This window comes from Thermothelomyces thermophilus, chromosome 5 (genome assembly GCF_000226095.1).
Source record: "Thermothelomyces thermophilus ATCC 42464 chromosome 5, complete sequence".
Classification (NCBI taxonomy): domain Eukaryota; kingdom Fungi; phylum Ascomycota; class Sordariomycetes; order Sordariales; family Chaetomiaceae; genus Thermothelomyces; species Thermothelomyces thermophilus.
In genome coordinates, this window is record NC_016476.1 from 3,403,205 (window position 1) to 3,424,526 (window position 21,322).

The 21,322-nt window shown below is 55.3% G+C and overlaps 9 protein-coding genes across 9 annotated transcripts; 5 read left to right on the top strand and 4 right to left on the bottom strand.

The window, feature by feature from the left end:
* Positions 1 to 212: 212 nt before the first annotated feature.
* MYCTH_2309254 (uncharacterized protein) lies at positions 213 to 2,302 on the bottom strand. The gene is made up of 2 exons (XM_003665423.1): positions 2,018 to 2,302; positions 213 to 1,942 (listed from the first exon to the last, which is right to left on the bottom strand). Exons 1-2 carry the CDS (start codon positions 2,172 to 2,174, stop codon positions 282 to 284), a joined length of 1,818 nt encoding a protein of 605 aa, XP_003665471.1. The 5' UTR covers positions 2,175 to 2,302; the 3' UTR covers positions 213 to 281.
* Positions 2,303 to 2,490: 188 nt separating this feature from the next.
* On the bottom strand, positions 2,491 to 3,190 carry MYCTH_2135338 (uncharacterized protein). The gene is made up of 3 exons (XM_003665424.1): positions 3,118 to 3,190; positions 2,883 to 3,062; positions 2,491 to 2,829 (listed from the first exon to the last, which is right to left on the bottom strand). The coding sequence occupies exons 1-3, from the start codon at positions 3,165 to 3,167 to the stop codon at positions 2,715 to 2,717; spliced, it is 345 nt and encodes a 114-aa protein (XP_003665472.1). The 5' UTR covers positions 3,168 to 3,190; the 3' UTR covers positions 2,491 to 2,714.
* A 1,831-nt stretch (positions 3,191 to 5,021) lies between these two features.
* Positions 5,022 to 8,034, top strand: MYCTH_2309261 (uncharacterized protein). The gene is made up of 5 exons (XM_003665425.1): positions 5,022 to 5,344; positions 5,431 to 5,911; positions 5,968 to 5,996; positions 6,058 to 6,295; positions 6,365 to 8,034. The coding sequence occupies exons 1-5, from the start codon at positions 5,234 to 5,236 to the stop codon at positions 7,864 to 7,866; spliced, it is 2,361 nt and encodes a 786-aa protein (XP_003665473.1). The 5' UTR covers positions 5,022 to 5,233; the 3' UTR covers positions 7,867 to 8,034.
* Positions 8,035 to 9,047: 1,013 nt separating this feature from the next.
* MYCTH_2309268 (uncharacterized protein) lies at positions 9,048 to 10,493 on the top strand. The gene is made up of 5 exons (XM_003665426.1): positions 9,048 to 9,436; positions 9,525 to 9,662; positions 9,727 to 9,808; positions 9,873 to 10,063; positions 10,129 to 10,493. The coding sequence occupies exons 1-5, from the start codon at positions 9,247 to 9,249 to the stop codon at positions 10,347 to 10,349; spliced, it is 822 nt and encodes a 273-aa protein (XP_003665474.1). The 5' UTR covers positions 9,048 to 9,246; the 3' UTR covers positions 10,350 to 10,493.
* Positions 10,494 to 10,679: 186 nt separating this feature from the next.
* On the top strand, positions 10,680 to 12,874 carry MYCTH_2309271 (uncharacterized protein). The gene is made up of 3 exons (XM_003665427.1): positions 10,680 to 10,818; positions 10,879 to 12,194; positions 12,268 to 12,874. The coding sequence occupies exons 1-3, from the start codon at positions 10,803 to 10,805 to the stop codon at positions 12,751 to 12,753; spliced, it is 1,818 nt and encodes a 605-aa protein (XP_003665475.1). The 5' UTR covers positions 10,680 to 10,802; the 3' UTR covers positions 12,754 to 12,874.
* MYCTH_2309273 (uncharacterized protein) lies at positions 12,818 to 14,388 on the bottom strand. The gene is made up of 2 exons (XM_003665428.1): positions 13,927 to 14,388; positions 12,818 to 13,876 (listed from the first exon to the last, which is right to left on the bottom strand). The coding sequence occupies exons 1-2, from the start codon at positions 14,192 to 14,194 to the stop codon at positions 12,996 to 12,998; spliced, it is 1,149 nt and encodes a 382-aa protein (XP_003665476.1). The 5' UTR covers positions 14,195 to 14,388; the 3' UTR covers positions 12,818 to 12,995.
* Positions 14,389 to 14,541: 153 nt separating this feature from the next.
* On the top strand, positions 14,542 to 16,359 carry MYCTH_2309275 (uncharacterized protein). The gene is made up of 8 exons (XM_003665429.1): positions 14,542 to 14,808; positions 14,865 to 14,941; positions 14,998 to 15,092; positions 15,145 to 15,236; positions 15,297 to 15,438; positions 15,509 to 15,667; positions 15,725 to 16,060; positions 16,113 to 16,359. The coding sequence occupies exons 1-8, from the start codon at positions 14,675 to 14,677 to the stop codon at positions 16,209 to 16,211; spliced, it is 1,134 nt and encodes a 377-aa protein (XP_003665477.1). The 5' UTR covers positions 14,542 to 14,674; the 3' UTR covers positions 16,212 to 16,359.
* A 99-nt stretch (positions 16,360 to 16,458) lies between these two features.
* Positions 16,459 to 18,121, top strand: MYCTH_2309279 (uncharacterized protein). Its single transcript, XM_003665430.1, has 6 exons — positions 16,459 to 16,550; positions 16,647 to 16,821; positions 17,002 to 17,118; positions 17,190 to 17,307; positions 17,383 to 17,454; positions 17,596 to 18,121. The coding sequence occupies exons 1-6, from the start codon at positions 16,522 to 16,524 to the stop codon at positions 17,847 to 17,849; spliced, it is 765 nt and encodes a 254-aa protein (XP_003665478.1). The 5' UTR covers positions 16,459 to 16,521; the 3' UTR covers positions 17,850 to 18,121.
* Positions 18,122 to 20,474, bottom strand: MYCTH_2309283 (ubiquitin carboxyl-terminal hydrolase-like protein). The gene is made up of 6 exons (XM_003665431.1): positions 20,241 to 20,474; positions 19,944 to 20,180; positions 19,775 to 19,885; positions 18,924 to 19,705; positions 18,583 to 18,831; positions 18,122 to 18,495 (listed from the first exon to the last, which is right to left on the bottom strand). Exons 1-6 carry the CDS (start codon positions 20,323 to 20,325, stop codon positions 18,394 to 18,396), a joined length of 1,566 nt encoding a protein of 521 aa, XP_003665479.1. The 5' UTR covers positions 20,326 to 20,474; the 3' UTR covers positions 18,122 to 18,393.
* Positions 20,475 to 21,322: the final 848 nt, after the last annotated feature.

A 21,322-nucleotide genomic window follows, 5' to 3' on the forward strand; every position in this document is an offset into this window, starting at 1 on the left:
GAAACCGACATAAAACGCCTGCTTTTGAGCTCCTTACCCCTAACTCCATGCTAATACTCCCCGAGAGCACCCAAAAGGTAACTCGTACTTATGAGAACAAAGGAACACCACGGTACATGCTAGTAACGTGCTCTTCCCCGTAACTCCTGGCATCCTCTCAGCCATAGAGACAGTTTGAAATGACAAAAAGTAAAGAGGCATATGCTTAGACTACATGGGATCGTTAGCCCGTGTGAATACCAGCCAGCCGAACAATCAGCCCTAATTCCTACGCCGGGAAATCAGTAGAAGTTATTCAGCTCGGTATTACCACCAGCACCGGGCCCAGAATACCCATTCCCTGGCCGTTGTTGTTGTTGTTGAACCTGATGCTGTAGACCATTGTAGAACCCTGGGTTTGCTGGATTTGACGGACCCTTGGGGATATTTTGATCCGGCGGGAAGCGCTGCGGGTCGTCCTCGTACATCTGCGCGAAGCCCACAGATTGGGTATCCCGCCCGCCGACATCGTCCAACGACTTGTAGTGATGCCCTCCGCCATGCCCACCGCGGCCGCCACGGCCGCCCTTAGCCGCGCCGCTGCGCTGGTTTCTGAATCCGCGATTCATATTGCCGCCACCGCGAAAGTTACCTCTGCCGGCGCCCCCGCCACGGCCACCGCCGCCACCACCACCGGTATAGTTGGCCTGATGGTGGAATTGCCGGTGCTGTTGCTGGACGCCGCCCGAGGGCCGCGAGCGGAAGTCGTCTTGGGCGGCCGTGTGCTTTCGCTTGCTGTTGAGCGCTTTGCCGTGGTGGAACGGACCGTCGACCAAATTTTGGAAACCCTCGGGCTCGATGCGTAACAAGATCTTTTCACCGACAGTAGTTTCGAAGCGAAACGCCTTATCCGGCGGTACGGGCTGCCACTTCTGTATCTTGCCGGCCTCAGCGTGGCGGGCACCTTTGCGTAAGGCAAGCACCACTAGCGGAACCGGGTCCCCAGTGTGAAAACTGGCTGTTTCTGGGACAGGCTTGACGCATACCGCCCAGATGGTGTTTTCGTGGTTGGCGGTACCGGTTACTTCCCAGGTCATCTTGCTTCCTATGCCGCCAACTTTCTCGAGGATAGCTGGTGGGCAGGGTCGGGGACATATCATGATGTTGTTCGCGTGAAACTTGAGTTCACCCTCGGGCAAATCCTGAGGCGTTTGTGCAAACGTGAGCAGCCGCTGGGTGTCGGCGTTGTTGATCATGTAACCTGTGTAAAAGACGGTCTTCTTGATGGCCAGGCGCTCGCCCTTGTTGCCACGCCGTCGTTTAGACACGGCGGCATTATGCTCTGAAATGATCTGCTGTACTTCAGCCACTTCAACGATGGGGTCGAGGTAGGTGGCCACATCGGCTACCTGAATGACCTCGCCATTAATGGTTCCTCGCGCGGCCGGGCCACCTACCCCGTTTAGCTTCTTGAGATTGTACTCGTCGAGAAAATCACGAAAGCCCTTAACGTGCTTTATCCTGTCTTCATATATCCGGATCTCTTCAGCATGCCGGTATGTCTCCAGTAGAGCCTCCAAGAACGTCTGCTTGAAAATCATGGTGTTGGCGAAGCGCTCGTTGTTTGGGCCGACGGCGGGCTTCAAGGAGATCAGGTCAAACTCAAGACCCTTACTAGCAACCATGCGCTTGATCAGATCGCTGAAGCCAGATTCTGAACGGCCCGTGAGAAGGACGCAGAGCGCGTCCTTCTGTTTGTTACTGAGGTGAATGAGCTCGACGATCTTCTCATTCCACCAACCATTCCACGCGCGCGGCTCTTCCTTGTCAATACCCTCGCCGGTTGCGGCAAGAATGCGTGAATCGTGCCACCACCCGCCGTTGACGAAAGCATCGGGGTTCGACAGTGTTCCAATCGTCTGTCCATTCCACAGCTTGGGGTTTGGCAAAGGCGTCTTGAAGACTGCAGAGAGACATATTAGCAAAGCCTGGATTAAACAACATCAAAGGAAACCAAAAAAGAGAAACGGAGCCATACGCGTATTGTCAAAGTCGTAGACGTGGATTGCCTTGATTTTGTCGGCGGGAGGCAGCTGCTTGTCGAGTATAGACCATCGTCCCATCGCCGTCACTGTGTGCTCGCTGCCGGTATTCGCGACGCCATTCTTGTAAGCCGCGTACGCTGTTGAACCCATGGCTTGACGTGTCAAGCTCGAGAGACGCGACAACCAAGCGGTACGAACCATGGAAGGTTCATCGCGTGCCGACGTCGATGACCGCGAGAGTTGAACCTGACGCCACACTAACAATTTCCTGTTTGGACCACAAGGTGTGGCGGGAATCAAGTGGGGCATGATTGGGGACTGTGGCCCGCCGTGTATCGATAACAAGAACAGGGCTGCATGCCAGGCACTCGTTCATCCATCGAATACGAACATAACAGATGCCCAAACATGGGAATGTCTGTCGATCGATGACCGCCGACCAAGCCACCTTCACCAGAAGGAACTTCTATCGCAATGGCATTTTTGTGTCTAGAAGTCGAAGCCCTGATCTACCCAACTCGAAGAACCGCCGAGACAAATAGCGACACGCAAACAACTTCCCGTCCTCCCAACCTTGACGCCACTCGTGTGGTTTATGACCCTCGCCTAAACGCCTTTGCAATGCTGAAAGATATGTTCGCGGAAATTTCTTGACCACAGAACTGTCTGAACTTTTTGACAACGTAATGCTCATGACATCTCAACATCTTGAGACCTTGTCTTTTGAGGCCCGTTGTCCGTCCTGAACCCTATCGCAGCTGCCGCCTCCTCATGAGTGTAAGGCCCTTCTTTCAGCTGCTTGAGCCTAGAACACCGGTTAGTGAGATCGCGCTGGTTGGCGGGAGACAAGCGACTCACCTCCTCTTGTGAGGTTTGCCTTTCCTGTGAGCGACCAGACTCGTCTCGGTCTCGAACCACTTTGCGCATTCAATGCAGTAATGGCGGCCAAAGCCCGGCAGGTCCTCAGCGGCCTTGGTCTCCTTGTACAGTTGTAGGTGCCTGGGTGACGTGAGGTCGGCCTTAATCTGGTCGAGATCGCTGGGGGCTATCAGTTACGAATGTAGTCTGAAATGGCCTGTGCCTTAGAACTTACCGAACTCGCCGTCGCGTTTTTGTTTTGGTGCGCTTCGCAAAGATTCCCATGACAGCAACAGGAAGCTCCTTTCTCTGGTATTCTGTATTTGTTGTGTGAAGATTCAACAGCAGCTCTACAGCCTACGACTGTGTGGCAGTCCACGTAAAGTTGAACATGTGGGGTAGAAATTTTGACAGCACCCAGCAGGAGTCATTCTTGCGGCGAATTTGCCGAAGATTTTGCGGGGAGCGCATCTGAAGCCTCTATTGGTACTTCGTATTTGTATGTACAGATTACTTTTAGACGCAAATTTCTGGTCCTAATCTCATGCTAGCTTCGATACCAATCCCATTCGGCTCGGAGTCACTGATAGGTCCCTCGCCGTCCTGCCCGAATAGTGATATTCATCACCGTCGGAAGGCCGCGCTTCTGCGGCCGGACTAGGCCGGAGGTACGGTGTTATCGCCCTCGGATCTCCATCTTCGACCGAGCGGGGAGGGCGCCAAGACGGGCCCCACGCACCGACGGTCCCACTTCGCGAGGTCTCCAGGCCAGCAGAAATTTACAAGTTCCTTGTGTCCGATGCTTGACCTTGACGCTTTGAGGTCGCTTTCTGGCTCGCGCTATCCGTACTTGTCTCATTTTGGCTCAATAGTCCACAATGATGCCACCACTTTCGTGTTGCTCAACGAAGGAGGGGATGTCGATGTTTTGAAGCTTCAAGTCAACATAGGCCGCTTTGACGCTTTGCGGTTTGTCCAGTTCCCCAGTTCGTGAAATACGTCGAGATCGTCAACCTGTTGCGTCACCGCGCAGCCCTGCTGGTTTAGCTCAAATTTGCATAGCCCCGCGGTGTCGACGCATTGTATGTACTGTAATCCGTACATCCCACACGCATCCCCGTCAATCATCGAACACACCATGGCAGCAGCAACTTGGGCAAATGTGGAATAAGTTGAGGGCAACGACCGTCCCGGGTTTATCTCCATTTATTGGCCCTTTTCTTTTGCGAGGGGTTTGAGTTGGATTGTCACACGAAAATACCGCCCCGCCGGACATATGCGGGCGGGATGAAACGTGATAATATAGGTATCACTGCTAGGAAGGAAAGGGAAATCGTTGTGAATTTCTCCATAACAACACCCTTGGTCCAACTTTGACTGAAAGACCGACATGAGCCTCGATTTTCGTCGGGCTATCGGTCTCCGAGGGTGATTGTCTCAATGTGTTCTCCTGTCAAGCAGTCTTGTGGGCACAGCCAGCGAGGCGAAGGAGGCACGAGAAGCACATGCCCATGCAGCAACTATACATGACCTCGCATTTGAACAAGGGACATGTTATTCTGAAACCCCCCGCTAACGCCGAACCCTTGGTGCAGCCGCTCACCCGTTAGTGTTGGAAGAGGCGTAAAGGGACGAAGCGCCTATTTTGGAGGCCGGCCTACGGAGTACCATTCAAAGATTGCCAGCAGTTCGGTGGGCATCAGGAGAAACAACACTGCCTCGGCTATTCGTGTCTCGCGGGCCCGTCTACCGATATCCCTGTCCGTCCTCATTGACAAGGGCTCAACCTGCGAGGGCCTAAACTTTATACTACGTTTTGATTGAGATATCTGACCTAGCTTCCAATGTCGCCGTTTTCGTCGCGGAAATGTAGATTCGTGCCCCCATTGGCGTGCGGCACAAAGCTGATGCGGACATGGGAACGTTGGACAGTTGCGGCTTTGATCGGGAATTCAACGTTCTAAAGGAAGCGATCGAAACAGGCTAGCCTGATTCGAGCTCGCAGCGATGTCATGTCCTGTCCCCCCACAATGCGAGCAGACATAATCGGCGCGCCTCTGATTGGCTGTCCAGCCGTCTCCATCCGGGCGAGTTACTTTCTCGGCTATGACGGTGGCAGGAAGCTCGTAGCAACAGGTCCTGGGCTCTGGTTGCCACATGCGATGTAAAATCCCGCCTGCGATTCCTTAAACCTCGAGAACTCTCCACCTTTTTTTTCTTTTCTACGCAGTCACCCGTTGGCAAACCTGCACTTTCCTTCCCTCGTTGTTGTCGCGAGGTCATCTAGTTGACAACTCTCCACTCCCATTAAGTCTTTGTTTGCGCTCTTGCCGAGCTGAAACGTCACCACCATGTTGGCTTCTCGTCAGCTCCTGGGCCTCGCCCGGAGCCGCGCTGTCGGCAGCGCGAGCCTTGGTCTCCGGCGCATGGCGACGGTGAGCGACTCTCCGTTGGACAAGAAGGTGAGTTTCCAATTGGCGATCTCCGTCTACGCTTGCGCCGCCAAACACTGTCTGCGCAATGGCTGACCGCGCGCCCGCAACTGCAGGTCCGGCAAAACAACTGGGAGGAGAACAACTTCATCAACTACAAGAAGATGTCAGAGAACCTCGCTATTGTGAGGTCAAGGCTTAAACGCCCCCTGGCCTATGCCGAGAAGATTCTCTATTCCCACTTGGACGACCCGCACGGCCAGGACATCGAGCGTGGCGTCTCTTACCTGAAGCTGCGGCCGGACCGCGTCGCCTGCCAGGATGCCACCGCCCAGATGGCCATTCTTCAGTTCATGTCGGCCGGCATGCCCTCGGTGGCGAACCCTACCACCGTCCACTGCGACCACCTGATTGAGGCCCAGGTCGGCGGTGCCAAGGATCTTGAGCGCGCTGTGGGCATCAACAAGGAGGTGTACGATTTCCTTTCGAGCGCCTGCGCCAAGTACAACATTGGTTTCTGGAAGCCCGGCTCTGGTATCATTCACCAGATCTTGCTTGAGAACTACGCTTTCCCTGGTGGTCTCCTTATCGGCACTGGTGTGTATCCTGATTTGGTCCCTTCAGACATTTGAAGATGTTGCTAACTTAGTCAGATTCCCACACTCCTAACGCCGGTGGTTTGGTTAGTGAAATTCTGGTCTGCGCGGCACCTTGAGGAAACGTAGCTGACATCGTTTGTACAGGGTATGGCTGCCATTGGTGTGGGCGGAGCTGATGCCGTTGATGTCATGGCCAACCTCCCTTGGGAGCTCAAGGCCCCCAAGGTTATCGGTGTCAAGCTGACCGGGAAAATGTCTGGCTGGACTGCCCCCAAGGACATTATTCTTAAGGTCGCCGGAATTCTCACAGTCAAGGGCGGTACCGGCGCCATTGTCGAGTACCATGGCCCTGGTGTTGAGACCCTCTCTGCTACCGGCATGGGTACGTAGTTGACTCCTACGATACACACCTCTTGGTTCGGAACATGCTGACACGGTGATTTTTTTTAAGCCACGATCTGCAACATGGGTGCTGAGATCGGTGCGACCACCTCGCTCTTCCCCTTCAACGACCGCATGTACGATTACCTGGTCGCCACTAAGCGCAAGGAGATCGGTGACTTTGCCCGCTCTTATGCCAAGGAGCTGCGCGAGGACGAGGGTGTCGAGTATGACCAGCTGATCGAGATTAACTTGTCTGAACTCGAGCCCCACATTAACGGCCCGTTCACTCCTGATCTTGCGACTCCCATCTCGAAGTTCTCCGAGGCTGTCAAGGCCAACGGCTGGCCTGACGAGCTCAAGGTCGGTCTGATCGGATCTTGCACCAACTCGTCGTACGAGGACATGACGCGCGCCGCTGCCATCGCCCGGGACGCTCTCAACCACGGCCTCAAAACCAAGTCGCAGTTCTTCGTGACTCCGGGATCTGAACAGATTAGGGCGACCATTGCTCGCGATGGCCAGCTTAAGACCTTCGAGGAGTTTGGTGGTGTTGTCCTCGCCAACGCTTGCGGCCCTTGCATCGGCCAGTGGGACCGCCAGGACGTCAAGAAGGGCGAGGCCAACTCGATCGTCTCGTCTTACAACCGCAACTTCACCGGCCGGAATGATGGCAACCCTGCGACCCACTCCTTCGTTACCTCTCCCGACCTGGTTGTTGCCATGAGCATTGCTGGTTCGCTGCACTTTAACCCACTGACCGACAAGCTCAAGGATAAGGATGGCAATGAGTTCCTGCTCACCCCACCCTCGGGCGACGGTCTGCCGGCCAACGGCTACGACCCCGGCCAGGACACCTACCAGGCTCCTCCTAAGGATCGCGACGCTGTGACTGTCCAGGTCTCCCCCACCTCTGACCGTCTCCAGGTTCTGTCTCCCTTCAGTGCCTGGGATGGCAAGGACGCGACTGATCTGCCCATCCTGATCAAGGCCCAGGGCAAGACCACCACCGACCACATCTCGATGGCTGGTCCCTGGTTGAAGTACCGCGGTCATCTTGACAACATCAGCAACAACATGCTCATTGGCGCGATCAACTCCGCCAATGGTGAAGCTAACAAGGTCAAGAACCAGACAACTGGCGAGTGGGATGCCGTCCCGGCTGTTGCCCGCGATTACAAGGCGAAGGGCATCAAGTGGGTCGTCATCGGCGATTGGAACTACGGTGAGGGCTCTTCTCGTGAGCATGCTGCTCTGGAGCCCCGCCACCTTGGCGGTCTTGCCATCATCACCCGGTCGTTTGCCCGTATCCATGAGACCAACCTGAAGAAGCAGGGTATGCTTCCCCTGACCTTCTCGGATCCTGCGGACTACGACAGGGTCCAGCCCGATGACAGGGTCGACATTCTCTGCACCGAGCTTGCCCCCGGCAAGCCCATCACCATGCGGGTGCACCCCAAGAACGGCGAGACTTTCGAGATCAAGCTGTCGCACACCTTCAACGAGGGCCAAATTGAGTGGTTCAAGAATGGCAGCGCCCTCAACACCATGGCCAAGAGCGCTAAGAACTAGATGAAAAATTAACAGCATACTGTGATGCTTGGAGACCGAGGGGTAGGGTGCGGAACAGCATACAGTGGTTTGTGGATTGGCGGTTTGGGGGGTTTACCGGAATTGGCGTATTCCGTAGCAGTGTTTCACTTTTGTATGTATACTCATGGCCCTTGCATTTGAATGAAGTTTCTGAAGACTCCTTTGAGTATTCTCCAGTGGGCTGCTAACCAGTCTCGCGCCTCCTCAATGCGAGGTGCAGAGCATCAGCTGATGAAGTGCCTGTAAGGGGGATGCAGTTCCTGGGGAGGCCATGAGGGCTACACAACGGATACAATTAGTGTCTTGGTTGTGTATATGCATGTTACAACGGAGACGGCACCCAAGAGAGGGCCGATCAACTCGCGGCGTAGCGTAAGGGGGACCTCTGTTTTGTCATTGCTTCATCCCGCTTTCACTTCCTTCCCAGTACGGAATACCCCTTACAAGTTCCTCATTCTTCCCTTTCTCTTTTTCTTCCTCTTCCTCTTCCCCTGCTCCTGCTTCTTCAGTTCATCCGAGGTCCATCTTTACCTTGGTTCTGGTGCGATTGAACTTCACTACAAGGATGAAATGAAAGAATCAAAACGGAAAGGAAACAATTGTAAAAACAGGACGATGTGCCAAAGTAGGGCGAGAAACAGACATGAACAGTGGAGTTGAATCATAGGGCTGCCTGGAACCAGTCTCCTTTCTCTCCTCAGGGAACAATCACATGCATCCAGCATGAAAGCTTGAGTGCAGGGTAGGGTTGCCAAGGTCTCCGTACAAGTTCTGAACGTTTCGGACCAATCCGCACTGCATCATACTTGTAGAGCACTTCATGAAATACGGAGTACGGATTATTGTGTAATCCGTGCTTGAGGGCGGGGCGGTACGGAGTACTCCGTACTTATGCATCAATCGAGACCTGTACACCTCCACAGCTGCACTTTTGGTCGACGTGGGAAGCGCAACAAGCATGCAGTTGTGGGTTGGTGTTGCTTAGCGAGCTTTTACACCCAACAACCACTTGGTCAGCGACTTTTCATTTGACTTCGGTGGTGATGATGCCTCTGCACCGCCTTGCTGCTTGCCTCAAATCCTTTTAGATACAGCACTCTTTCCGGGAAGATATCAAGGCTGAGACAAACGACGGAGCCATGCGATAGCAAGGCATGCCACTAATTCAACTATTATTTTCTCACTGCTGCGCCGTGCCGCGCCGTTCGATTTGACAGATCGCGTCCCAATCCCTGCGCCCCGCGTGAATTCACAATACCAGCACCGAGAACCGAACGGATATCGTGGCGCTTGTTTTCTTTGGTTTCAGGCGAGAGGGGCACGCACAAGCGCGCGCATACACCGAGAGAGAGAACCGAGATGCCGAACAATCCGGCCCACATGCTAAAGCTCAACATCGGGCGAACTATCGCCTACATCGACCGGCTGCCGCTCTTCACACGGCTGGCGATAGTGCTGATGGTCGGACTTGAAGCCCTCTGTTTGCAGCCATGGTGGGACGTCAAGGCGTGGGGCAGGCTTGAACCAGACTTGATAAACTTGTCGACCAGTACGTTGCGTCGTGGTTACTTTGTGCTGCGCTTGCTGTTTTGGTCAATGTTAAGGCAGCTGTTGGGCTAATTCTGGTTCATGAGCAGTGTATCGGACTAATACATTCCCACTCCTTCACGTCAATGTGTTCCACCTAGCTATCAACCTGCTTGGCGTGGTCCCGATGTTGGAGCGTTTCGAGGTTGAGCATGGTACACTCACTTCGTTGGCCCTATTTTTCGGCGGTGAGACCCTTTGACTTTCCGAAACAGAAGAGGAGGGAAGGGAATGTGCTGACATGCCATCCAGCGCTCTCGACAATACCCGCTTTAATATATGTGGGAATTGAAAGGTTCCTTCTACAGAAGAACACCCCGATCATAGGAGCCAGGTAAGCAAGCAATGCTGGAAGTGAGGGAGAGGTAGAGTGTGCTGACAGATGGTGTGCGCTACAGTATCTGGGGCTTTCTCCTGCTCGGAGCTGAAGCCATCCGGCAGAATAAGAAGAGCCCGTACTTGGTCATCAGCGGACAGCCCACGATCCCCACCTGGACCTGGCCCATCGTGATGTTGTTCGTTGTCGCGCCGTTGATGCCCGGAAGTAGTATGCTTGGGCATGTTTGCGGATTGCTTGTTGGGTATATATGTACGTCCTCAATCTCCTACCCCAGCTCCGAACCGAGAAAGATGCTGATACAGGACGATGCATAGTTGGGATGGGATACCTTAAGTTTCTTGCCCCTCCAGAATGGGCGCTACGATTCATTGAAGGGAAGCTTAACCTCAGAGTGAGGCTTCCCTATTACGTGAGCGTAGACCAAAAGACGTATGGTCGGTTTAGTGTGCTTCCATTAAGCAACTTGGCGGCGGCGCCAGCGGTTACCCCAGGACTGGCGGTTGGCAATCAGAGGCTGGGGCCTGCGCCCGAATAGAGGTGCCTTGTTTTGCAGACACATACGAGATGTTTTATGAATTTGTCTTGGTGAATGGATGATGTATTATCAGGCTATACAACGATGTATTCATGGCTGGCCGTACCAGAGCGTAGTGTGCTTCCGATCATTCGTACAGTCTGGGGTGTTGGATATAGTATGTCTACCCAGCACATACTGTGTACTGCGTACATCATGGCCCTGTCGGGTCTGACTTCCCGCTTACACTACAAACCCTTGGAGCTCAACAAGACCGCCTTGCCGTAGGCGGTTAGCTTTCCCGCGTTTCATGCATGGTGGGCGCGCAGGGCCGGGACTCGCTTCTTAAATTATTGTGTATTGCACGCTACCTCCCCTGAAACGTGTTGAATTATCGGCAACACCTGTACAAGTACGGCCAGTAGAGGAATTTCCACGACACAGAGCTGTCGCGGATCCTGAGATCGCAGCAAGATGCCGCGATTGCTGGGTAAGCAGCTCTTCAAAACCCTTCATGAATCATGGAGAAGATCGGCTGATGCGATGGCAGCCAGCGCACTGCAGCTGCGACGTGACCCGTGCATCCTCAAACTACCGCCCTACCTGTCGCTGCTCTGTATCCTCGTCGGGGTGGCCTGGCTGTTCCTGCTTCCGCTCGACCAATACTCGAGGAAAACATACATATCCGAGAACGCCCTCCTTCCCGGACAGGTTCACACCTATTTTAGCGGCAGCGATCAGAATGTGTTTCGGGCGTACAAGCACGAGGTGAACGAGCTGGCGGGCAAGAGCAACGCTGAGATCAACGACAAGCTTGAACCGATCATCAAGGGTCTCGGGGTCAAGACGGCCAGACAAAACTTTACGTACCGGGCCGCGGGACACGTCTGCGCGGGCGAGAATCTCTACGCTATCTTGCAAGCACCCCGAGGCGACGCTACCGAAGCCATCGTCCTGGTCGCCGCTTGGAAGAACGTCAGGGACGAGATCAATAAGAACGGCATTCCCCTCGCCCTGACTCTGTTGCGATATTTCAAGCGCTGGTCACTGTGGTCCAAGGACATCATCCTGCTGATCACGCCGGACAGCATCGCCGGACCGCAGGCGTGGGTTGATGCCTACCACGATGCCCACGATCCTTCACGCGTCTCTAGCTTGCCGCTCAAGTCTGGCTTGCTGCAGGGCGCCATTTCCATTGATTACGCTCAAGAGCGCCGCTTCGAGAGCGTTCATATAGTGTACGACGGCATCAATGGCCAGCTGCCGAACCTGGACCTGATCAACTCGGTTGTCAACATCGCCAGCGGCCAGATGGGCATCGGCGTCGCGCTGCAGGAGATGTGGCGCCATGACAATGGGTATCCGGACCGTCTGCGCACCATGCTGAGAGGCATGCTGAAGCAGGGTCTCGGCCTGGCCAGCGGTGCTCACAGCAGCTTCATCCCTTACCACGTCGACGCCGTGACGCTGCGGCCCTTTGGCGAGGGATGGCAAGATGAGATGGCCATGGGCCGCGTGATTGAAGGTTCCTTCCGTTCGCTCAACAACCTGCTCGAGCACCTACACCAAAGCTTCTTCTTTTACCTGCTTATGCAACGGGAACGCTTCGTCAGCATCGGCACCTATCTGCCCAGCGCAATGCTGGTGGCTGCCAATTTCACAATCATGGCCATCGCCCTGTGGGTCAAGAGCGGCCAACCGACAGAGGGCGAGCCACCGGCCACTGCCAAAACCGAACCCTCCAGCAGCAAGGCTCCTCCGCCTGCCACGGCCGAGCGTGACTTGTTCCTCCCTCTGGGCGTAGTAACTCTCGTCCAGTCACTGTCCATCATCCCCCTGTACCTCTTCAACCACACCCCAGAAAGCGTGAGTGCTTCTTCTTCCGCGCCCTTTTCTGACGACATTAACTGATTCTTTTTTTTTTTTTGTTCTGACTTAGACCTTGACTCCCCTCTTCTTCACCTTCGCCCTCCTCAACACCCTCCTCCCACCAGCCCTCTCCCGGGTTCTGGCTACCCTCCCGCGAAGGCCCATCAGTGAGCATCAATGCAACCTCATCAAATCCTTCTCCCTCCTCCTTCTCGGCATGTTTCTCTCCACCCTCGCCACCCTCAACTTCTCCCTCGCTCTCATCACCGGTCTGCTCGCCTCTCCCTTGACCTTCATCCCCCCCTGCAAAACGACCGGGGGCAAGATCGCGGCGACGGTGCTGTTGAACGCAATCAGCCCGACCACAGTGCTGCTTGTGGCTGCGGCATACTGGGGGACTGATGTGACGAGCGTGTTGAGGGAGGCGGCGGTGGCATGGCATGTGTGCGGGACGTACTCGCCTGTGGTAGTGTGGTGCGTTTGGTGGCCGGCTTGGGTAGCCGGTGGGGTTGTTGTTTTTGGTGGGAGGAGGAAAGAAAAAGTCAAAACAACCTGAACAAATTGGTTGTATGGGGAAGAATTCAGAAGGGCTCGACGAATATACCCGTTAGCAGTGGGTGTTAGGCACAGAATAATCGATACGGTTTCCGCGGTTTTTGCCTGGCTGAGAGCATCAAGAATTTCTCGACCCCTCCCTTATTCATTCGTAGACTTTCCCAAGTCTAATTCTCATGCAAGGCATCATCACGTACACATGCCAGGATGGCGTTTGCTTTCTGTTTGCACTCACTTCTCCGTCTATGCTGCCCACAAGTCCTGCCCGACCTTCTCGATCCAGTTGCCCAGTTGATTGACGCTCGAATCCCACTCCTTCAGCCGTGCGCGCATGTTCTCAATTTGCTTCATGTCTAGTACCTTGGGCTGCACCCAGTTGATGTGCGCCACCTCGTCCACCTGGTCAATGGTGCCGCGCAAAAGGCCCAGGCTGAGCGCTTTCATGATTAGGTGCTCGATCTCTCCCGGTCGCACCTTGGTCTCGGCCGCAATTGTCGCGAACGTCATGGCGCGGTCGTGGGGCGGGCGCCGGAACACGGCCTCGGTCAGCGCCGCCAGGTAGATCTTTTCACGCAGCTGCCGGCTGTGCTGGGCCAGCAGGGGGTTCGACTTGATGTGGTTCGCCAACATATCGTAGGCGGTTAGGTCGCCGCGGTTAAAGGCGAAGAGGAGGTCGCGCAGCCACTTGTCCTCCTCGCGCTCCGAGAGAGCGTCGAGGATCGGGTGAAGCAGGAGCTCGCCGAAGTTGTGGATGCTCGTGCTCACCAGCGCGGCGATCGCCAGGTCATATGCGCGATTGCGCCGCTCGACCGGGGAGAGAGATTTGATATCGATGCAGGCGAGGTAGAGGAGCGCGTTGCGGTAGTAGGAGCCAAAGTCGGCCTTGGCCTGGTAGTAGTCGGCGTTGGCGCCGTAGAACGCTGCGTGCACGATGGTCTCGACCGAGTCGAAGCTCTCCAGGATCCGCTCTGCCTTGTCCAGGTCTTTCCTTGCGCCCTCCAGATCGTTGAGGTCGAGTTTCACGCGGGCCATCGCGATGGTGGCGAATACCAAGGCGTCTTGCGAGTCCTCATTATCCACCTTCTTGACCACCCCCTCCATGAAGGAGAGGCGCTCCTGGTTGTCTGTTTCGGTCAGAAGATCGTCACCTCTCATCCAGCTCCGGGCCACGCACCTCTACATTGTGTTGCCGCCTTCAGGGCGAGGTCCACGAGCTTGAGCTGGTTGATCTTGTCGGCAAACTTGAGGACGAACACCTTGTAGAACTGCAAGCGCTGCGGTGCGCTGCCGGGATGGTTGAAGAATTCGATTAGTTGATTAGTAAGTTGATGCCACAGCTTGCGCTCCCATAACGTCTCGAACTCGAGCACGAGCGGCTGCAGCTCTTCTGGAGCGATGTCCCGCTGCTCGGCGAGGAAGTCGGAGATGGTGTCGACATTCATGGTCGACTGAGGATGTGTGGTTTTAGTGGTGCGAGTATCGAAAAAGGACGGTCGCCTCTCGCTGTCGTTTTACCAAACTCCGACTGTTTCGGCTGAGTGGACTGTTCGAGCAAAGTCCGGGGTACTTTGTTAGTAAGATGTGGTGGGAGCTGGTTGTTTAGTGGTGACGATGGAAAGCATCGCTGTTGCAGCCCGCCAGCCTCCCCCGTCCCACTTGACGCGGCAGGGCGGGCAGCCTAATTGTAGCCAACGGTACGTACCTCGCGGGCTTTTGGCCCGTGCTGTTGGCCTGCCGTTGCGGAATTGCCGACGTCCTATTCGCCAATCTGCTCATTCCGACAAGCCAGAGTGGGTCAGAGCTCTGAAGCCGGCGGGCACCTCAAGCGTCTCTCGATTGCCGGGTCGATGAATTGCACGAAGCTCGCAGCATTCATTGTCAACGCGAATTGACTGCGACGCCGCCCATCACCACCAGCCACCATGGCCTCTCTGCCGACCGCCGTGCGGTCGACGGCGCCCAAGATTGCGCGGAGCGCGCTGCAGCAACGAGCCATTCACTCTGACGTCCACATCACGCGCACCGGCAAGCCTCTCATCCGCGTCACCGGCGGCCGGTCCGTCCCCCCCTCTCGCTGTTCGAACTGCAGCTGATGAAGCCCCCCTTTTCCAGTTCTTCCCTCGGAGAGCATACCGCTACCGTCTTTGGTGCCACCGGCCAGCTCGGCCGTTACATCGTCAACCGGCTAGGTTCGACCGTCTGCTCCGAGGCAATTTCGATCACCGACTAACCGGACGCTCTGCAGCGAGACAAGGATGCACTGTCGTCGTGCCGTACCGCGAGGAGATGGCCAAGCGCCATCTCAAGCTCACTGGCGATCTCGGCCGTGTGGTGTTCATGGTGAGGATTCCGGGCGGCAAGGGAGAGGAAGCAATTGCTGAACCGAAGTTAGGAATACGACCTCCGCAACACCCAATCGATTGAGGAGAGTGTCAGGCATTCCGACGTCGTCTACAACTTGGTCGGCCGCAACTATCCTACGAAGTAAGTCGGGCGCGGCGTGGACAGGGACAAAGGGGAAAGCCATGAGCTGACGGGTGTTAGGAATTTCTCCCTTGCAGATGTGCACATTGAGGGTACCGAGCGGATTGTGGAGGCTGTTGCGAAGTACGATGTTGACCGGTACATCCACGTCTCGTCGTACAACGCCAACCCCGAATCGACTTCCGAGTTTTTCGCGACCAAGGTATGTAGCCCATCCCCCCCATACCCCCCTCCCCTGTGGTATATAGACGGGGTTCTGAGTCGGTCTTCAGGGCTATGGCGAGAAGGTGGCGCGGGAGATCTTCCCCGAAACCACCATTGTCAGGCCGGCCCCTATGTTCGGTTTTGAGGACAACCTGCTGCTGAAGCTCGCCAGCGTGACCAACCTCTTTACAGCAAACAACATGCAGGAGAGGTACTGGCCAGTGCACGTACGTGTGACCCAATCGATTGTGACAAGCGCCCATGTTTTTAACGGGGTTTTGCAGGTTATCGATGTTGGCGAGGCGCTGGAGAAGATGCTGTTTGACGACAACACGGCAGCGCAAACCTTTGAGCTGTACGGCCCCAAGAACTATTCGACAGCTGAGATTGCCGAGCTGGTCGACCGGGAGATCTACAAGAAGCGCAGGCACATCAACGTGCCCAAGTGGCTGCTGAAGCCCACTGCCGGGTTGCTCAACCGCCTTCTCTGGTGGGACATCATGTCCGCGGACGAGGTGGAGCGCGAGTTCCATGATCAGGTCATTGACGAGTCGGCCAAGACGTTCAAGGACCTAGGCATGGAGCCCAGCGACATCAGCAAGTGGACTTATCATTATCTGGTACGGTTCCTCTCCATCCCCATCCTCTTGCGTGTGACTGACTCCTGTGCAGAAGGGTTTCCGTTCGTCGACATACTACGACCTGCCACCTGCTACCGAGAAGGAGATGAGGGAAGAAAAGAAGTACATCCACGTGCTGGACGACCAGTAGAGGGGGTTGGGTGTTTTAAGGCAACAAAACAGGACACTGTAGAGTGTACATACAGCTTAGCTAAACATTATTCCCTCGAGTCTACCACCGAGGACAATGTTCGGGATGTGATTTTGTGTTATGCTAGGCTTCTTGCTGCTCGGGGCCAAGAATTTTCGTAACGTAGCCCGATCCGCAAGTCGAGACGCCTTGTCGAACCCACCACTCAAAAATCTGACTCTTAGGCCCCCCTCACTTACTAAAATGACAGCCTTACAGAGAGGCAATCACTCACAAACTACCAAATTAAAGCCGAGATTTTGTTTTCAGCATGGCAAGCCATGAAAGTGACGATGAGATGTAAGTTTTGGGCTGCTAATTCAATTTTCATAACGGCAGAATATTGGCACGAACAAAGGAGAAAAGAAAGCCCAATGCTAATACTCGGCCACCTAGATCGCTCTCATCCGCCACACTTAATGCGCTAAAGGAGTTCTACGCCGAGCGGGATGCCCGCGCCGAGCAGTTTGCCAAACTACAGGCCAGGGCCGATGCGCTCCATGCCGCAGCCGAGGAGAAGGTGCTGTCTATGGATGCGTTCGCAGAGGATTGGAACGAAAGTCAATTCTGGGTACGTGTTTCGTGCCTTGCTCCTCTTTCCGGTCCGCTACAGTTGTCCTGGGATGCATATGGGCCGAAGAGCAAAGGAACTGGAAGGCTTTGGGTCATTAGCTCTCCTCGCCTCGATTTGGCTGCCAGAAAAATGTGAGGGGAAGTAGGGTTTTGCTAATGATGAGTGAGCCGGACACAGTACGCGGATGAAACAGCAGGGCTGTATGCGAAGCTCCTTCTCGAGGGAGTCACGGAGAACACGACGATCGCCGTCGTCTCGGCACCAAGCGTGTTTGTAGCATTGAAGAATGCTCTCGTAAGTTGCGTTTTCATACCCTGCAGACGAGGTACAAGGCCACTCACATCAGACAAAACAACGTTCCACAGAGCTCGGCGCCCCCAGGACAACCCAAGCCGAATCTGATCCTGCTTGAACACGACCAGCGTTTCGCTATCTTCCCGGAGTTTGTCTACTACGACTTTGCCCAGCCACTGAAGCTGCCGGGTCTGTGACAGCCCTTACGACACCCTCGTACCATCATCATGCCATGGCCTGCCCACTGACCGTTCCCTTGTGTAGCGCACCTCAAAGGCACCTGTGACCGCATCATTGCCGACCCACCATTCCTGAGCGAAGACTGTCAGACAAAAAGTACTAAACGAAACTCCTAACCTTACCGTCCCCTCCCCCCCTACCCCCCGGCGGGGCGGGCGGTTCCGCCACCCCCGATCGCTTTCCCCTTCAAATGTCGACGTATAACTGCTAACTTCGTCTCTTACTTTGAACCACTAGCGGCCCTCACTGTGAGGTGGCTCTCTCGCCCACCATCTGCATCACCGGCACCAGATCAGAGCCAAGGCGAGCCACGCCCACAGCCGCGCCTGATCCTCAGCACGGGTGAGCGAATGAAGGACATCGTCACGCGCGTGTATCGGTCCTTCGGGCTGCGCACGACCGACTACGAACCCAAGCATGCGCGGGGACTGAGCAACGAGTTCTACTGCTATGCCAACTTTGAGTGCGAGGGTTGGGGTTGGAGGGAGTAACAAGGGAAGTGGGGGGATGAAGCAAGGGTTCTCGAAAGTGAAGTGTGTGCAGGATGGAGCATGAAAGCGGTGCGGTGCTCAGAGGTAGTATAGTCATGGTTACCCGAGAGGGAAAGCGACAACAAATAGGGAGGGCTTGAGAGGGATGAGCCCGTCTACGAATGGCTAGTCGTATTCAAAAGTATCACACAAGGGGTCAAGAGATGCACGCGACAGGTTGAAGTAATGGCTGGCTACCGAGACGGCTGTTTAATCTCCACGCTGCCTGCTGCCAGACAAGCATTTGCCCCCTATGTTTTCCCAAACTTAGCACTATACACCGCCAACGCCTTCACCCCGGCTCCTTGAGTTGTAACACCACATTCTGTGGCATGATCCTGTTCGCTGAGCATAAACAAAACCACTCAAAACCACTCAGGATCTATCGCTTACAAACAACCATGGAAGAGAAGAGAAAAATGGCAAGGAGAGGAAGGGGGAAGAAAAGTCAAATGCTTGCAGCTGCAATTCTCAAGGGCGTCGCTGCCCTGCGCCTACACTGAGCTCAGGACAACGACCTGACGATATAAAAAAGTAAGTAGGCTTTGGAATTGAGCACGTCCGACTTCTGCGCAAGTTCTACCCGGTGGTCGTTGAAGGCAAACCACTGTCCCGTCTGTTGGCGTCTTTCCTTGACAAGATCTCCCAAGGGGGTGGGGCTGCCAGAGCCGGCAGTGGGAGGGCTGATACTCACCTGGTCGCCAACCCGGCAGTACGACACGTAGTGGCCCGTGTCGATCTCGCCCACGTGCACGACCACGCTGAGCAGATCGTAGGTACAGGAGCGCGCCAGCTCGTAGTTCTCCTTGCCACCGTCGTGGCCGTTGCTGCTGATGGTGCGGCCGCGGTTGGTGTAGGGAAGCATGTTGAGCTCGAGCGGAAACTGAACGGGCGTGTCAATCTTGGCGGCACGTTCATTGCGGCCTTGCTTATACTCGAATCGCTGCGTGTAGTACGTCAGCATTCGGTGCTTCGAGGCGGGGCCTCGGGGGCGGGGGGGGGGGGGGGGAGGGAGAAACGAAGGTGGGATCCTACTTTAAGCTGAATCGACAGCACATTCGGTAGCCGCTTGATGGTCGTTTGCCGGCGCGCCTGCTGCATCGAGCTGCAGTTATTGCAGCGGTACTCGCACTTGTCCGACTTGACGTACTCCTCCTCAAGACACTCCTGCAACGTCAGCTGCCCTCTTGATGTGGTCTTCTTGCCCTTTTTATGGGACAGGTTCTCCAGCGGGAGGTTGAGATCCAAGAAGCTCTGTACTTGGTGGGTCACGCCGCTACAGTTTTGGCAGGTCGTGGTGCTCTGCAGCTTGCCGTAGAATGTTTGGTGGATGATGCAGTTGCAACTGTGCTCGCTCCCAGTCTCGGGCTTCTTGCCGTCACCGTTGCGCTCGTGCAGTTCCTCGGCGAGGAACTGGAAGAACTCGTGGGCATCCTGCTCCTTGGTCGTCACCAGGTTGTCGAACGCCCTCCTGTCGCTAAACCAGAACCCGGAGAGGATGTTGGCTGCCGTATATCCGTTGGTGGTTTCCAACGCGTAGAAGTCCTGAAACATATCGTCCATGGCACAGCTCAGGCAATATGGCACGTTGCAGGTGCTGCTGGAGTGGCCGTCGCTGAGGTAGTAGTTGCGGAGAATGGGGTTGTGAAGGAAGCTCTGGAGGACAACGTTCTGGTAGCAGGTGGCGCCGGCATTGTAGATGCCCCGGAGGCCGCTGGATTTGCACGACGCTATGGTTGTATTCGACGTGATGTACGTCGGGTTGTCCCGAACGGGATCCGACGTCTCAAAAAGCTCCTCGTGCTTGCGTTTTCGACCTGTGGAGAGTTTAGCATTCATTGCGGCCGGTCACAACCCCCCCGGGGGGGGGGGGGGGGAGAACGTACTCGAAAAGGTCCCTGTTCCGATCTTCTTCAACCTCAGCTCCTCAAAGGTAGGATCCCAAACGATGTCATCACACATTTGGCAGTACAGAGCACCGCTCTTTGAGTCAACATCTGCCCCCAGGTCAGCAAAGCCGTGGACACCCTGGGCTCGGCAATTATCCACACATACAGAATCTGTGCGACTTCTTGCTGCCATGCTTGGTCCTATCGTCCTCGGTGAGGGTCGAGGGGCATTGGAGGCAAAGGTATGTGGGAGTGAGCGAAGTAATGACAATGCCGTCGGCGGCCTTGGAGGTCTGCGGGACCAGGGGGTTTGTATCGAAGATGCTCCGCAGGATCGCCTTGTAGTGTTGAATGGAGGTGTTCGTGGTCGCTTGGTCCTGGTTGAAGAGTCTCTGGAGGTGTTCTGTAGCTGTTAGTGGTGGGGGGAAGGGGAAGATGCGACCCCGAGGAGGACACAGCTTACCACACCCGTACATGGGCTGCCCTGGTTGAGGCGACTTGACTTTGTAGTTCTTCGGCGAAGCCGGTGTAGCTGGCCTCGCTGACATTTTCTTCACCGAGAATTCTTTCGTCTGCTAGTACAGGGGAACGTAGAGGAGACAAGGCCGTTAACGACACCGCTCGGCGGAGTGCTGGAAATTGTCGGGCTTGGATTGCCAGCAATTCGCAATGCTGTCCTCCACGATTCGGTCCTCGGGTGAATGCGGACGAATAGTTGTTATTCTCGACTTTCGATCCAGCTCTCAAAGAAACGACAGGCTTCAATTGATCATCTGAATCCTTCCGCCAAGGCTCGAGCGAGAAAGGTCGCGCGTTCTCGGGTGCTTCAGGAGTGGCGTACGGCGTTCAAATTGGAAGGGGTTCGAGGGGCAACCTGGGGGGGGAGGAGGGGGACGCGCGCAAGCGTTTGCCGCTACGGCTGCCGACAATAGGAACCTATTCACATGATTAGGGCATATTCGCGTGCAATGCGCTGCAAAGCAGTAACAATACCTTCACAGTTGCGTTGCAGAAGGGAGAGAGTGAGCTATTGTTCGCCTTCTCAATCGACTGCTCTTGCATCGCCGAAACGGTGTCCCAACTGCTGCGACCGATACGGGCTCCGGCTGGCTGGAAATTGCTTATCGGATCCACCACCCGGCTTATCGATGGGCCTGGGACGCCCCAACTTCGGGTGCTAAAAAGTCTCTGCTGACGCGACACACGGAAAGAAGGAGCGCGTTGACAGGGGTTCCATAACGTCAGCCTCGGCACTGGCCGACCACCTCATTGTTCTGCTGCTTTCATTTGTCCCCATCCAGAGTCAGGCATGGAGGCGGGAGCTGAACGGCTAGGTCCTCCAACAACGAGCCTCATGGCCTGATTGAGGCAGAAATTACAAATCCCGTCATTGGCCGTCACTCAGCGTGGTGTTTCCGGGAAGATGGTCGTCACCTTCATTTTTTGTGCCCACTGAGTAGAATTGGAGGACCTAGTCGTCAACGATCACTGACCGACCTCCTGTCGAGTGGCGGACTAACGGTCCTATTTTTTTGTGCGGGTAAA